This window comes from Epinephelus moara, chromosome 16 (genome assembly GCF_006386435.1).
Source record: "Epinephelus moara isolate mb chromosome 16, YSFRI_EMoa_1.0, whole genome shotgun sequence".
NCBI classification, from domain to species: Eukaryota; Metazoa; Chordata; class Actinopteri; order Perciformes; family Serranidae; genus Epinephelus; species Epinephelus moara.
In genome coordinates this window covers 47,564,856-47,580,960 of record NC_065521.1, presented here as the reverse complement: position 1 = coordinate 47,580,960, position 16,105 = coordinate 47,564,856, and the positions used below count along the sequence as shown (strand labels likewise).

General features: G+C 38.6%; 1 protein-coding gene and 1 long non-coding RNA gene across 2 annotated transcripts in view; both read left to right on the top strand.

Annotated features, from left to right (window-relative positions):
* hsd17b10 (hydroxysteroid (17-beta) dehydrogenase 10) overlaps positions 1 to 5,591 on the top strand; it is a 10,680-nt gene extending 5,089 nt beyond the window's left edge. Inside the window, exons 3-6 of the mRNA XM_050064505.1 lie at positions 813 to 977; positions 2,465 to 2,593; positions 3,910 to 4,018; positions 5,036 to 5,591. Of these exons, the coding sequence (XP_049920462.1) occupies positions 813 to 977; positions 2,465 to 2,593; positions 3,910 to 4,018; positions 5,036 to 5,226 (594 nt within the window). The 3' untranslated portion in view covers positions 5,227 to 5,591. The remainder of the gene's footprint in view (positions 1 to 812; positions 978 to 2,464; positions 2,594 to 3,909; positions 4,019 to 5,035) is intronic.
* An 8,630-nt stretch (positions 5,592 to 14,221) lies between these two features.
* On the top strand, positions 14,222 to 14,689 carry LOC126402492 (uncharacterized). The gene is made up of 3 exons (XR_007571227.1): positions 14,222 to 14,343; positions 14,383 to 14,511; positions 14,562 to 14,689. It is a non-coding gene; the product is annotated as an uncharacterized LOC126402492 (long non-coding RNA).
* The last annotated feature ends 1,416 nt before the right edge of the window (positions 14,690 to 16,105 follow it).

The window sequence follows — 16,105 nt, the reverse complement described above, 5'->3', positions numbered from 1 at the left end:
CTTAATAGAGACAATTTCAAACACAAGTACACAAATCAGCTTCACTATAACTCGCAGCATTCACAGACACTTGTCTTTATCTGGACACATTTTCCCCACAAATACAACATGCTACCGTTATTAGCACAAGCCTATGGCATTTTACATTGTATAAATTAGCCTAGCAGCTAGCAAACTTCTCTTCTTAACAATTACCAAAGTTAAATAATAATAATAATTACTATTATCTTTATTTATAAAGTGCTTTCAGAACAGAGTTACAGAGTGCTTTACATGTCAATAATTAAAACAGACAAGATGTGAAAACAACAGCTTTTAAAAGAACTGATAAAAACACTTTAGTTTATAAAAACTGAGGAAATAAACAACCGTCTAAATGAACGTTCCAGAGCCTCGGGGCCCTGACAGCAAACACTCTGCCCCCTTTTAGTTTTCAGCCTCTGGAACAGACAAAAGACCTCTGCTGCCCGAGGACCTTAAGGTACGTCCTGACGTGTACGGCACTAAAAGGTCAGACATATAGCAGGGAGAGAGACCATGAAGAGCCTTAAAAGTAATCAGTAAAATCTTAAAATCTAAAACATACTGGGAGCTGGTGTAACAAGGCTAAAACTGGAGTGATGTGATCATTTCTCTTGGTTCTTAGTGGTACATGTGGACCCTTCTCAAGTTCAAGCTCCAAATTATTAATGCCAGACCTCTCTCTGGTTCCCTTCTTGCTGGAACTTGAACCAAAGAATTGGTATCTTCATTGGGTGCATTTACACATGTATGCTTGGTGACGTTTATCTTGTGGCCTTGTCATTTCTCAGGTGACATCGGAGGCAGACGTGCAGTCAGCCGTGTCCCTGGCCAGAGAGAAGTTTGGGAGGCTGGACCTGGCAGTGAACTGTGCCGGCATCGCTGTCGCCGTTAAAACTTACAACTTTAAGAAGGACCTCCCTCACAGCCTGGAGGACTTCCAGCGTGTAATCAATGTAAGGTACACAAAAACAGATGCAAATAGCTTAAGCAGAAAAATAAATACCTGCTTCTGCTGTCAGACTCCTCCAGTGGTAACTAAATACATTTAATCTAGTACTGTACCCAAGTACAAAATCAATGTACTTATACTTAACTTGGAGATTTGAATTTTATGTAACGTTATACTTCAACTCCACTACATTTCAGAGGTAAATATGGTACTTTTTACTTCACTACATTTGTCTGACAGCTTTAGTAAGTTTTCAGATGACAGTTGAAACCCAAATTTCTCCTGATGGCTGTTGCATTGCTCTGTGTGTGTGTGTGTGTGTGGGTGTGTGTGTGTGTGTTAAAAACTGAGTAGCAGGTGACACACCAGTGTATGAATGTGTGTGTGTGAATGGGTGAATGTGACTTGCCGTGTAAAAAGCTCTTTTAAGTGGTCAGAGGACTAGAAAGGCGCTATGCAACTGCAGGTCCATTTTTACTATTTACCACTTGCTCCAGTGGTGCTGAAGCGCCTTTATCCCAGTGGAAAAGAACTCTTCAGGTTGGGACTAGGGATGCGCACAATTAGATGTCTTAACAATTAAACGTCCGCCCCCTCGCTAGTCTGCACCAGAAATATTAGTCGGTTAAACCAACTAGTGTTTTATTCATGTACAAGGCTGCTTAACTGTCATGCAGCCACCCGCCACTAGTGGGTGCTACAGAGCCGTCAGACAGCAGTCCCCCTCCCCGCAGTAATGCTTGAGTAGACTGGAGTTTTAAAACAGCACGCTGGGAAATAAGAGAGATTTAATTTTATTTTAGATGTTTAGATGTTAATTTAGTGGTTAACTTTTGACTGAGTTGCCGTCATGTTCACATTCATACCGCACGGCACACCTAAGAACTCCTCCCTGGCTTCAATGACGTCATCGTCGTTGGCAAAATGTTTGCCCGCTCAAGCTTTTTTCAAGTTGGGGAACAGGTGGAAGTCCGAGGGGACCAGGTCTGGTGAAAAAGACGGGCGAGGAAGAAGTTGGAACCCGCAGTCATGGATTGTCTGGTCAGCATTCCTCGCCTCGTTTCTCTGATTTTCTCTCTCTGAGGTGTTGTAGTAGGTCAGAGAAATAGTCTCCAGTGATGGTGTGACCCTTCTCAAGAGAGGAGGGCAAAAAATAATAATAAATCACTGACCATCATCAAGGACCAAAACGTTTGCGACTGTTTTTAATCACTTTTTTATTATTATTTCTATTTCGGATAACAATCTGTCCTCAATGCGTTTTGAGTGTATTTACACCTGCACTGTCACGTGGTCAAGAGCAATCTGATCACAAAACACATGTTAATACAAGGTATAGGGGGTATATGTGTCAGCTTTTGTGATAGTCTGGCGACCTGTCCAGAGTGTACCCCACCCCTCGCCCAGTGTCAGCTGCGACCCCTAACAGGATATGTGATTATGGAAAATGAATGAATGAGTTTTGAGTATTTTTGTGTGTGTTTTCTGCAGGTGAACATTGCAGGAACCTTTAATGTGATTCGCCTTGCTGTGGGTGAGATGGGGAAGAACGAGCCTGATGCAGATGGACACAGAGGCTGCGTCATTAACACAGCCAGTGTGGCCGCCTTCGATGGACAGGTCATTAAAAACACACGCACACACCTTCTACTGTCCCCTTCTCATGAATGCAACGGCTCAAGAGAATTTCCTGAAATTTGGCACAAATGTCCACCTTGACACAAACATGAACTGTGTAGATTTTGGTGGTCAAAGGTCAAGGTCACTGTGACTTTATAAAACACATTTTGGGCCTTTAGTCAAAAATTCATGAGCTGGTTATGACAACATATCACTCAACTGTCTAACAGGATATAATGATGAAGGGATGAAAAGGTCAAACATCAAGTTCACAGTGACATCATAATGTTCTGCAAAGACACTTTTCTGGCCATAATTTAACACCCTAACTCAGGAACAGAAGGGGAGACATTGAGCCTCTTTGTGGTCATTTTGCGCCTTTTGTTCTTTTTTATCTCTTTGTCGTCGTTTTGTTACTCTTTGAGCTGCTTTACTTTACTGTTAATGTTCGCTATCAGCCGTGTTAGAAGTTGTGTGAAGTTGCTGCTGGAAAACTCAACATTTCCTTATTTTGCTGCTTCACAATAAAAGTTTTTACATAACAAAATAACAGGGGACTTTTACTGTGAAGAATCTGCAGATAATTAAAAGTGCAAAGCAGAGCTGCAGACAACAGGCTCTGACTGCACCAGCTCACCTCCAACAGGTAAGCAGATGGAAAGAAAGAAAGAAGGGAGTTTAGGTAAACTTCTTTTACCTGCCCTGCTGTAGAAAAACACATGCAGCAAAATAACAGGGGACTTTAGCTGTGGATCGGCTTGTAACTGAACATGTAACCCATTTCGTAGAAAATACAGAGATATATATTGTGTGGTGCCATTCAGCCTGAAAATATTGAGATATGGATTATTGTCCAGCCCTACTTTGAGGTGCTTTTGGCGAATGTAAAGGTTGTCTGTGCTGCCTGGTTGAAAATGTCTGTGAAGTCATTCAGGTTTTAGAATTTGTAGCTTCTTTTGAAGCAACATCCATATTTGAAGCATTATCTCCTGTCATGGCTACAACTTTTGTGTTCTCTTCTGATCCTCTGGTTGTCCAACACAAGCTTGTTAATTTGCTGGTGTTGAGCTTCAGGTGATTGTCATTGCACCATGTGACGAATCTATCCGTCCTCTGTACTCTGTAAAACAGTCTCTAAGTCAAGACAGTATGTTTGTCACTGGGAATTATTCACTAGAATCACATCTTCCACTTTGCCATAAAAACAAACTTAAGACCTTTCATTAAATTACTTCAGAGTCTGGACAGACAGACTTGGTGAAGGCACACAACCATGAGGTGGTAACTCTGCTTTTTGCCCTCCGTTTTCTCTGCAGGTCGGCCAAGCAGCATATTCAGCTTCTAAAGGTGGTATTGTTGGAATGACACTCCCCATCGCACGAGATCTGGCACCCATGGGCATCAGAGTCATCACCATAGCGCCTGGTGAGTGTATACAGTGTAAACTGTCTCAAAATGATCCCACACTTTGGATTACTGGTCGACTAACGTTTGGTTGACTATCAGGGGGCAGCTCTACTTTCCAGATTATTTTTACATAAAAAACGTTCAGATAAAACCAGTAATTTCCATCCTTGCTGGCCCGTGTTGCCTCACTGTTTTTTAAAATAACTGTTTTAAGGGACAGGCACTCAGCTTGTGGTGCTCAAAGTGCCCAAAAATTACATTTGAAAAACTCCACAGCAATGTCTCTCTGTCGGGGATAAGGTTGGCGGGTGTAGTGTGGTAGAAAGAAAATAGTTCCTGCATGAAACTGCTCACAACAAGGTCTGTGGATTATCTTGAGTAACCAGGTCGTGATTTCTGGAAAGAAACAGCGCCATCTAGTTCCATTATATTGGAGAGAAGGCAGCTGATATCTGCAACACTCTGCAACTCACACCAACAACAATATAGACTTATAAACAGCGCTACAGGGAAAAGGAAAAAGTTACGTTTTTGATTTAAAGGTGAGCTGTCCCTTTCAAGGCCTTAAGATGTCAAATCATCCGATATTTCAACAAGATTAGAAAAAGAGTCAAATAAATGAATATGAATTTATGTTGTTGGAAACTCGCCTTTGCTCTCACATTAAGAATCACATGGCTCTTCAGATTTAACTCATGACCCTTTGGAGGGCTGAACGAAAGGGGTAGGGTTCACCCTGGACAGGTCACCAGACTATCACAGGGCTGACACATAGAGACAGACAACCATTCACACTCACATTCACACCTACGGACAATTTAGAGTCACCAGTTAACCTGCATGTCTTTGGACTGTGGGAAGAAGCTGGAGTACCTGGAGGAAACCCACGCTGACACGGGGAGAACATGCAAACTCCTCACAGAGGGTCTCCCCCACCCTTGGCTTTGAACTTGGAACCCTCTTGCTGTGGAGTGAAGATTTAAAAGCTGATTGAAAAGTGACATTTCCTTTGCGTCTAAATCTTTCTCCCTCCAGGTCTGTTCTCCACTCCCCTCCTGGCTGGTCTTCCAGAAAAGGTGCGCTCCTTTCTCGCCCGCCAAGTGCCCTTCCCTTCACGCCTGGGAGACCCAGCAGAGTTTGCCCACCTGGTGACATCACTGGCTGAGAACCCCATGATCAACGGAGAGGTCATCAGACTGGACGGAGCCATTCGCATGCAGCCCTGAGACAGATGGTGTGTGTCTGAGTGGACATGTTAACTAAGCTCACTGATCCACACCTTCATCACCTTCATCATTTTTATGTCTGTGTGTGTGTGTGTGTGTGTGTGTGTGTGTGTGTGTGTGTGTGAGTGTGAGTGTGTGTCTGCCTGGTGAAATTATGTCATAGAAAGCTGCACACACTGAAAATATAAACTGTGATGGATTACGAACACCATTTTATTAACTTTGTGTGTGAGAATGTGAGAGAAAGTGTGTAAAAAGATCTGTATATTTCGGTGCATTGCAGTTCTGTATGCACTTCACTTTGGTTGTTTTGTAAATGAATCCAGATTGTAATAAACCTCAGATTGGTGTGTCTGGTCCAGGAAGGTTTTTTTTTTCTTAACTCCCTAAAGCATAGAATTTTTATTCCGCTACAGCGTCTTTCAGATCATCGTCTCCACCACCAGGGGTCTCATTTATAAAACATTACGTGGGAGCCATACTAAAAATGTACGTATGAACAAAAGCCAAAAATGGCAACAGTTTTTACAAGTGTGTTTTTATAGATCACAACTTTCGCGTGGGAAGTGGCGGACGCCTCTTTCAGGCCTCGTTTTGTGTGTGCGCAATGTTTATAAATGAGGCCCCTGGTCCACACAGATTGTGCGCTCGCAGAATTCCAACGAATACTGTATCACATTACAAGCAAAAAAATCTGCATATTTTGCAGATTTATATTCTGGATCACTGCTGAAAACCTAAAAAAAAAAAATTGTTTGGGTTTGCTAATCACACAAGATTGATTTTAATAAAATGAAGAGTTGCCTTCAACCCATCAAATCTCAAAGTTTCAGCCATGGCAGCAAAAGGAAAAATCTTTAAGACCTTTAATAATGACTAAATTCTAATTGTTAGATTTGATTGTCCACAACATTTGTTTGTCAACCAAGTTTTCGGCACATGTTCTGCATGTTTTCGTCAAAAGTCCAGGTAGTTGTTTGACCAAGAAGCACAAAGCAGCAATAGAGTAACGGGATGCACAGTCTCATTTTATAACTCACTGGATGATGATAAAGAGGAGGAGAATGTAACGGAGGTCGGAGGATATGGACCACACAGAGAGGGAGCACAGTAAGGAAAGCAAATAAGTCTTTCTGGTTTGACCTGCGTATTTTGGCAACAAATAGAACAATAACATTTTTATTAGATGAGGTTCAGTGTGTCAGATTTAGGTGGTTTCAGTGGTACATACACCGATCAGCCAAAGCATCATAACCACTGACAGCTGAAGTGAACAACATTGATCATCTAGTTACAAAGCAATGTTTTGCTGAGAAAACTCGGGTTCTGACATTCATGTGGTCTCCACCCGGCACGGTCCACCCACCTAAACTACAGTGCAGACAGGGTACCCCTCCTCATGGCAGCAGCACTCCCCAGTAGCTGTCTTTCTCAGGAAAGGCCTGAGGAATGTGACAAAGAGCTCAAGGTGTCAACCAGGCCTCCAAATTCCCTGGATCCTAATCTGATCAAACACCTGTGGGACGTGTGTCCTGTCTTTTCTGGTACTGTCAGTGCTCTGGAAAGTTATGGAAAGGTGTTTCCAGATTTATTGTTGACATTGCATATAGAGCATTATTTCATGAGTACGTTATATTTGGATTCTTTTCCTGTAACTTGAGGAACAGGCATGTATCATAAATCTGATTATGCTTGCCAAACTTTATATACATAAGTGCTAATTTACAAAACCATAAGCCCCTCTTTACTGGGTTTTACAAAGATTTATGAAAATCACATAAACACTAATGAATCGTGTATCAGTAGAAAGGCCATAAAAATTGTTCTGGCATGTACTAACAGTGAAATATGTAGCTGAAATTGGATCTAAGCTTTTGTGAAGGAACTTTTAACATTGGAAAAAAAGACACTTGTTTTCCATCTCTTTAATTATTATTATTTATTCAACCTAAACCCCCTGGCTTGTTTTTTGCACTATGGCTATTGTTACTGACTAAATGAGTGATTTGTGCGATTTGTTCAAAGAAATTCATGGAGAAAAAACCAAATCCCTCTCCATCAGTGTCCTGTTGAAAAGAGAGGACTCTTACTGGCTTTCTAACGATGTTGGTGCTGTTTGTGTATTCCAAATATTATGCATCACTTAGCAGTAGAAACAGGGAGAGACAGACAGACATGGCTGCCCAGAGGGGAGCGTCTTTGTGGTCACTGCTCGACAGGTGAAGTAGAAACAGAAATGCACCTCCTCCTCCTCCACTGTGAAAAGTTCTCCCCAGTCAGAGATTTCCATTTTGGAGAAATAACCAAACATTTCCTGACACCCCGCTATAGAAACTGGCAATTCTCCTGGGTGAAGGGACAGCAGCTCCTCTGGCAGCGACATATGTATCTGCCTGCTCCAGCCTGAGGGACTAGCTGCTAATATGTAGTCAGTTAGTATAAAATAAATAAATAAAAATGCAGTGTACTATATTATGTTGAACAGTAATCAAAAATGGACTGCAGCAGTATAATATGGAACCTATAAGCAACACCTGTATAATTGATATGTATATATAATGTATGAATGTTTGTAACATGTAAAATATATTACTTTTTAATTTTACTTTATTTATTTACCTTTTCAATTTTTTATTTTGTTTTTATTTTTGNTAATATGGAACCTATAAGCAACACCTGTATAATTGATATGTATATATAATGTATGAATGTGTGTAACATGTAAAATATATTACTTTTTAATTTTACTTTATTTATTTATTGACCTTTCAATTTTTTATTTTGTTTTTATTTTTGTCTATTAATTATTATTTTTTCTTATTTTTTTTTCAATGAAATGCTTCGGCAATAACATTTCTTTGTTCATGCCAATAAAGCTATTTGAATTGAATTGATATAAAAAATACGTCACAGTAGGTAATGACTTAAACGCGCCATGATTTTGAGAGAAAAGTTCAAAGTTGACAGTACGGTGGCCGCATAGATACCGTTGGCCTTCTGAACTGGGAGCGCGTGCTGTATACGCAGGGCTGTCCCGGAGTAACAAAAATACACAGAAAAGCTCGTGGACACTTTTCTCTTGAAGCCAACGAGGTAAAAAAAACAAACGCACCCTGCGACACAACTAGGAAGGCGTTGGTAGAACTGCGGTCTGTTTGACTAGCTTAGTTAGCATACACAGCTAGCAGTGGACTTCACAAGACAATCCTCACAACTTTTTTAAATTTAGATAAAAAAAATAATAAACGTTTTGATTCGTTTGATCGGTAGAACCTCGCGGACCAAAGGAATAAAAATAATCATGGATGGACACATTTAATGGACTTAAGGACAGCATCAAAGGTAGGGAGTCACCTCTTCTCTCGCTTCTCCCTAGTTTACTTTTATTATTTATAACGTTACTGTGATGCTCATGGTTTCAGTGAAATGAACTGAACGATTAAATTAAAGAGAATCTAACCGAGCTAACACCGTGACGCATCTCCATATTGATAAAGCATTTAACATGATGATGCTAAACTGCTTTTAAGCTAGCAGTCAGGGGAGTTGGGTCAAAGTTAGCTCAGTGGAACCTGTGGGGTTTTAACACTCTGAAAGTCAAGACTTTACTTACTTAAAATCACAAAACACCCACTGCCCCAGACATTGCCTTTATATTGTTATTAAGATTTTAATTGATAATTTCAGGGAGACATAGAGGGAAAGAGAGTGGTGCTAAATAGCACCAGAGTGCCGTTAGCTTAGCTTAACATCATGCTTTATGTTAATGTTAGTTATCATCAGTTTCATATTCTGAAAGGCAAGACTTTGTGTATGTTAAATCAAATCAAGTAAAATCAAACAGAACCTCCACATGACCTAAAATTGAAATTTTGACAGATATCCAGGTTTATCCAGGGGTCCCACAACCCTGTTAAAAAACAATGAACTGCCTAATGAGTAGGGGTGTGTATTGGCAAGAATCTAGAGATACGATACATATCACGATACAGATGTGACGATTCGATATATTGCACTGCGCGTTGGGGTTCTATTCCCCTGAAGGGAGTTGTTTTCCCAGTATTCACCGGCTCATTGTATATTATCCCGCTTATTACACGGCTAATTATCAGTTAAATAAATAATTTGAGACAGAATATTGATTAATTATACGATTTTTATTGATTTATAAATTAAATCGGGAGGAGAGAAAAAAAAACTGTCAGCAACGGCTGAATCTGGCCACAATAGCTCCAGGGAATCAAGAGAAAATGAAAAGCAGCGTCCCTAGCAACGCTGGGCTACATAGCAACGGTCATTACATAGTAGTATCAGACCTCTGAATGCCGCGACTGACCAATCAGAATACAGCATTCAATAGAGCCGTGTAATAATTAAGCAACATCACACGAGAGGGAATGATGTTGTACTGTGATATCATCACGGCTGTGATTCGGTCGTAGGCACGAGGCCGCAGGCCGAGTTAAATAAGCAAGGCTGATTAAGAAATGTTGAAAAATGAGGACAAAATAGATCATTTAAGCATTTTATTTGTCTTCCGCCAACAAAAATAGTTCCCTCAGGACTCCGCTGTCACCGTTGCTATGTAACGCAGACATGGTGCGCCAGGCACTTACTCTTTATACACATTTATCTGCACGTTTCCATTAATTGTGCAGCCGGTGAAATAAGTCTCTGGTGACTGCATGGTGGACTGTCGCTTCACAGGCACAGCCGACTCTGCCTTCTGATCTGACAGTATGTTGCTTTTCTCCAAGTCATTGAGCTCCGCTGATGAAACACTGACAAACCTGGATGTGTGCTCAGATGGATTCAGCTTCTCCTCTCCCTCATCTTCCTCTGATGACCATTCATAGTTCAATTCAAAACTTATTTTAGGAAATAAATCCATATTTTTGGCTGTTTGACAGTGGATGAATTAATTAGCCTACAACGCAACTGCTGACCTAACTGACACTAACCGTCAGTTTTGATTTGATTGTTGATTGCAATCAGCTGTGAGGCGGAGTGATACATACACAGTGAAATAACCGTGATGTTGTACTCCAATATCATCACGGTTTTACTGTCTCTCGACCAATCAGATTGCAGGGCCGGAACTAACTGTTGTATAAATGCATATAATCTGTGTAAACAGTGTATTTTTATGCTGTCACAACAGTGTAATCTGCATTTGTATTTCACAGCCCCAGTAACAGCCAATGTCATAACAATACTTTTTGTGCAATTTGACAAAGGTATTGACATTTGCTTCTATAGCAGTAACAAATTAAAGTGCTTGCAGGAATCTTAAGATGAACAGTAAGAAATTAAAATTCCCTGCAACATCATTTTTTTTGTGCAGTCTGAACAAAGGAATTTACCCATCTGCCTTTATAACATTTAGAGTATAAAATTTGTACAGAGTGTTATTAATAAAAGAAAGATCATAGTCCCTGTGAGATCTTAATGCTTCTTTTTGTGCAGTCAAACAATGGAATCAACACCTTCCTTTCTTTCAGTAACAAATAAAAGTGCTTGCAGGACTCTCAAGATGAACAGTAAGAAATTAAAATTCAGAAAATGCCAGAAATGTTTGCAATAAAACTACTGATTAAATATTGATATAGTACTTTAAAGAATCGATACAGTATTGCAAAACGAAATATCGCGTCATTTCAACGTATCGATATTTTCTTACACCACTGCTAATGAGTACACATATAAAGTAGCATATAATTAAAATACTCTAGTAAAGTAAAAACACCTCAAAATTGTACTTAAGTTCAGCACTTCAGTTACCTTCCATCACTGCTTGTCATCTCGTCAAATTAGATAGATAATCAATCAAAAGACTTAAGTGGATTATCAGATATAGTCTATATAGTTAATAACAGTCATAGACATTTTATTTACTCTCCATGAGTTAAGTGATAGCCTGCCGTTGTGGCTGGAAAGGATTTAAGCTACTGCCACTTATAATAGACAAAGTCCTGATGTGTAAATGAATAGAACATGTGAATAGACGTTTAATTGTCCAGTTTACTGTCGGTGTTAACGTCCTGTCAGACTCTATTTCAGATTAAGGTAAGGGACTGCTCTTTGCTTACCAGAGAAGGGGGTGGGTGGCTGGAGCGAGACTCTAGTTTTTCATTTATTTATTTATTTAGACCCTTCCCGAAGCCACAAATATTTTCCTTGAGCCTACCTGAGTGATTGGCTGGAAATGCATGACCCTCCATCTTGGGGTGGGTGAAATGAAAACATAACATCACAATAGTTCAGGGAATTTTTACAATAACGATTTTTTTAATTTTTTTTTTTACAGTTATTTGTAATGTCCTTTGTTTTTTTATGTCGTTTTGTGGTTGTTTTGCGACTGTTTGTTGTTTTGAGTCTCTTTGTGGTCATTTTGTAGTGATTGTATCAATTTCCTGTGCTGCCTGGTTGACAATGTCTGTCAAGCATTCAGGTTTTGGAATTTGTCGCTTCTTTGCAGCAACATTTATATTTGAAGCATTATCTCCTGTCATGGCTACAACTTTGTGTTCTCTTCTGTTCCTCTGGTCGTCCATCACAAGCTCGTTAATTTGCTGGTACTGAGCTTCAGCTGATTTTGATTGCTAGGGGTGGACGATTGGGCCCTCAAATAATATCAAGATATTTTAGGGTATTTTTGTGATAATGATGTTCTTGATGATATGAAAAATTAGTACAAACAAATGATTTATTGATTTATTTAAGAACATAGAATTGCAACAAAATAAGTGATATAGTTTTACAGTTTGCTTCAAATATTCAGTAAAAACTAAACAAAAATGATCTCTCATTTCTTTAATTTGTGAACAACAACAGTAACTCAGAGTGAGATTCAGATTCTGTTTCAATATTAATAGTTCAACAAAATAAAATCTACCACNTATTTTAGGGTATTTTTGTGATAATGATGCTCTTGATGATATGACAAATTAGTACAAACAAATGATTTATTGATTTATTTAAGAACATAGAATTGCAACAAAATAAGTGATGTAGTTTTACAGTTTGTTTCAAATATTCAGTAAAAACTAAACAAAAATCATCTCTCATTTCTTTAATTTGTGAACAACAACAGTAACTCAGAGTGAGATTCAGATTCTGTTTCAATATTAATAGTTCAACAAAATAAAATCTACCACTAATTACACATTTAAACAGCTCCCAAATACAAAAAATGTTGTGATTATCGTCTGATGATTGCGTGATTTCATATCATATCATAAATTATACCGGTATTATCGTGCAGGAGATGATATGGCACACCCCTACAGCCCTACCTCCATCCACCATAAATTAATAAAATTTAATAAAGGAAGTTATAAAATGTAAAACTTACCCTTTGATGTTTGAAAGTTAAAAGTTGAAGACGAAATCCTGGGGTTGAAAAAAGCCTCAGTTTTTCAGTCTTGTCGTGGACGCTGGTTAGTTTGTGCAAGTGGTTTATTTTTGGCCAAATTTTAAATGAGACATAACATAAAGTGATTTTGAAGAAATATCACTATTTTGAGCTCAGATTTGGTTATGTTTTTTTGTTTTGTTTGTTTTTAGCTGATGGAAGCATGTCATTGCACAAGATGTGTCCAAGGCCCGTTGGAACTTTGAAAATCCAACGATAATTTCTGTTTTTACAATTTGTGGCTATGATAAATGGTGTTATTTTGATGATTTTAAAGAAAACATGCCATGCTTTCTTTAAAAATCTGTAGTTAATTAAATAGAAAATAGAGTTAATATTAATGTAGTAATTTAAAATTGAATGCCCTCCTCTGAGCCAAAATAAAAACCATTAGGTCCTCCCCAGCGTACATACATCCCCCTTTTTACACCCCCCCCATCATAAATAACCAACAGTCCCTAAAGTGAGTAATTCCTATTAAGTGTTCTGCCACCTTAATTGCTAATTTAAACTGCGGCATGTTAAATATTGCTAATTATATTTAATTATTATAATTAGGCTTAGTAATTCAGAATATAGTCACAGTTAAATTCACTTCATGCTATAGTTGTATTTATCCTTGTGTGTAGTTCTCTGTGATATTGAATGAAATGTTGTAGAATAATATTTTTATCATCTGTAATATCTGGAGTGAGTGTTGTTGGTCTGTTGTCGCCACAAGAGGGCACCTGTGATTCACTGAGCTATAGCAGGACTAATGCCTGACACTGCACTTACAGAAAAATATGATTCCTCTTGTTGTCAGTTGTTTCTTATTTTTATTATTAGTAAAGTTTACCCTGTGATTAGCATGTAATTTACCTTTTGTAGTTATTGCATATATAGTTCTACCAAAAGTGAAAGTGTTTTTTATTTACACCAAAACTTCATTCACTTCATCATTTCTGTGTCCTTCCTATACCCACCACACATACAAACATTCAAACCCATATGCCAGACCTGAGCCGATCTCCATGTGAAACTATGTGAACAAAGTCTGTGGCAGGTTCTTGAGTTCATCCTGTAAACATTTACATCCAGTCTATTTTGAACATCATTCTTTGGTACTGTCCTGGATCAGCTGTGCTCAGAGGAAAATCAAATATCTTATTCTGCTACTGCAAGCTGCAGGATGCTTTGTAAAAATAAATTGACACAATACAAAAAGTTTTGCATAACTTTAATGTCAGCAAACAATAATAAAGTCGAGTGGAAGCCATTTAGTTGTGACACAAAGTTGTTGGCAGGAAATTGGAACAATCGAAGCAGCACTGGCTTCTGATAAGTGGAAGTACAATGATCTTATTTGTGCCATAGATATTTAAAAATCACTCATTATTCTTATTTTTTATTTATTGGTTTATTTTGTTGGGACAGTGCATATTAATGAACAGTACATACATGATGTAATGTAAATATGCCGGAGTTAGCATGCATGCTAAATTTCATCCGCAGTCCCCAAACAATAAACATAAAAAAAACGGTCAGCACATTACAATACAAAAGACCAATGTAAAACAGTGTACATGTATAAACATACAAAAGACCAATGTAAAACAGTGTACATGTATAAACATGCATAAATACCTACAAGTTCATGTACACATACACACACATATAAATAACAATATACAAAAGACAAGCCAGATTAAGAATGCTCACAGGTTTGATTGTCTAGGATCCAATTTTTAAGTTGCTCACAGGTTTGATTGTCTAGGATCCAATTTTTAAGTTGCACTTTAAAAGACCCAAAAGATGGACACTCTGTTATCTTGATGGGTAACTTGTTCCAGTTTAAACTTCCCTGAACTGACAGTACATTCTGAGCGAAGGTTAAATGCAGTTTAAACTTCCCTGAACTGACAGTACATTCTGAGCGAAGGTTAAATGCAGTGAAAACATAAAGTAGCACTGGACATAAGAAATATATCTTGGTGGAAGTTTGAAATGTCAGAAGAAGACTCCTATATAAGTGCTGCAAATTGCAAATGCTTTTATTATTACATTGTTTATAATAGAAGGCACAAAACACAATCACAGACTACAGTCTACCATAATCTAATTTCAAACCCAGAGCCAAGGAAAGAAACACCAATTTTACGACCAATAGTGAAGCCTGTTCCCAGCACCTTTGCTTCTACACCTGACGGACCAATGCCGATCCCAGTGTCTGCTGCCAGACCGATTGTAGCTTTCACCGGACCAGCAGCGGCTGAAGCACTGGCTAATTCTGCTTTGGCCATGGCTTTAACACCAGCTGCCTTAGAGACTTCAGCTCCTGCGCTGGCATTTGGCCCTTTGGCCTCAGCATCAAAAACGCTCCATTCAGCACGAGCGTGGCCCAATCCTGCACCAGCGAACACTCCAATTTCATCCACAGAGCCATCTTCGTATTTCCCAGCAGTAGCATAGGAGGCAGCTGCAACAGCTTTGCCAGGCCGTTCAAAGGTGTCAGTCACCAGCTGCGACCTGCCTGTACCGACCCCAAGGTCTCCTTTCACAACTGCATGGGTCACAAACACACACTACATTTAATCTCAAAGATTATATTAAAAAAAAAAGCTGAATGAAAGAATAAAATTGTAAAAACATTTAGCAAAAATAATACATTCCAAACAGATGTCAGTCCACAGGAACTGTATGATCTACTGTATTTCTTTATATTTTATTTGGTTGGGGTGATCATACAATGGTGCCATGTCAGAGGATGCAACCTATTGTTCCCTGATAATGCTACATTCAGTGTGAACAGCAAATCTGTGTTAAAATCAGCAGGAGGAGAGACAGTTATCATTAGCTCTAAGCAGCCGGTGGCCACAACTAACAGCTCATGGAGGTTGCATTTAGTTACATTATGATGTGTTCAAGCTCTATTAAGTAAAAACAAGTATTAGGTTAAGGTAAATGATAATGTTCTCATCATGTGATCAATGTAATCCAGTAAAATTTAATTTTTGGTGAGAAACTAAAATAAATACAGTTGTTTTACGGAGAAAGTTGTTGATGTTTAGCAAAACAAAAGAGATATTGAAGAGGGAATGTTGATATATATAGTAAAACGGCTTTTGAAGTAGGAATAAAAAAAAAGTTTTTTATGTAAAAGGTTATATGACAGGTTGTTTCATAAGTTTGTATGTAATTGAATTTGTGCTAATTCAGATGTTGCCTAATGAAGGGTTTAATTAGGCAACTTAAAATGGTTTAGTTATTTTTTATAGTGTAGATTTCTTTGTTTCCCTGGCACAAAGGGAGAATAGATAATAACAAAAACAACAATATAAAAGCATTGGTAACGGTCAATTTGTTATTTTGAACATCGGTATCTGTATCGACTCAGGATTTCAAAATCAGTGCATCCCTAGTCAGAGGTCAAGGTCACTGTGACCTTGCATCTGTCTGATTCTCATGAATGCAATTAGGGATGTC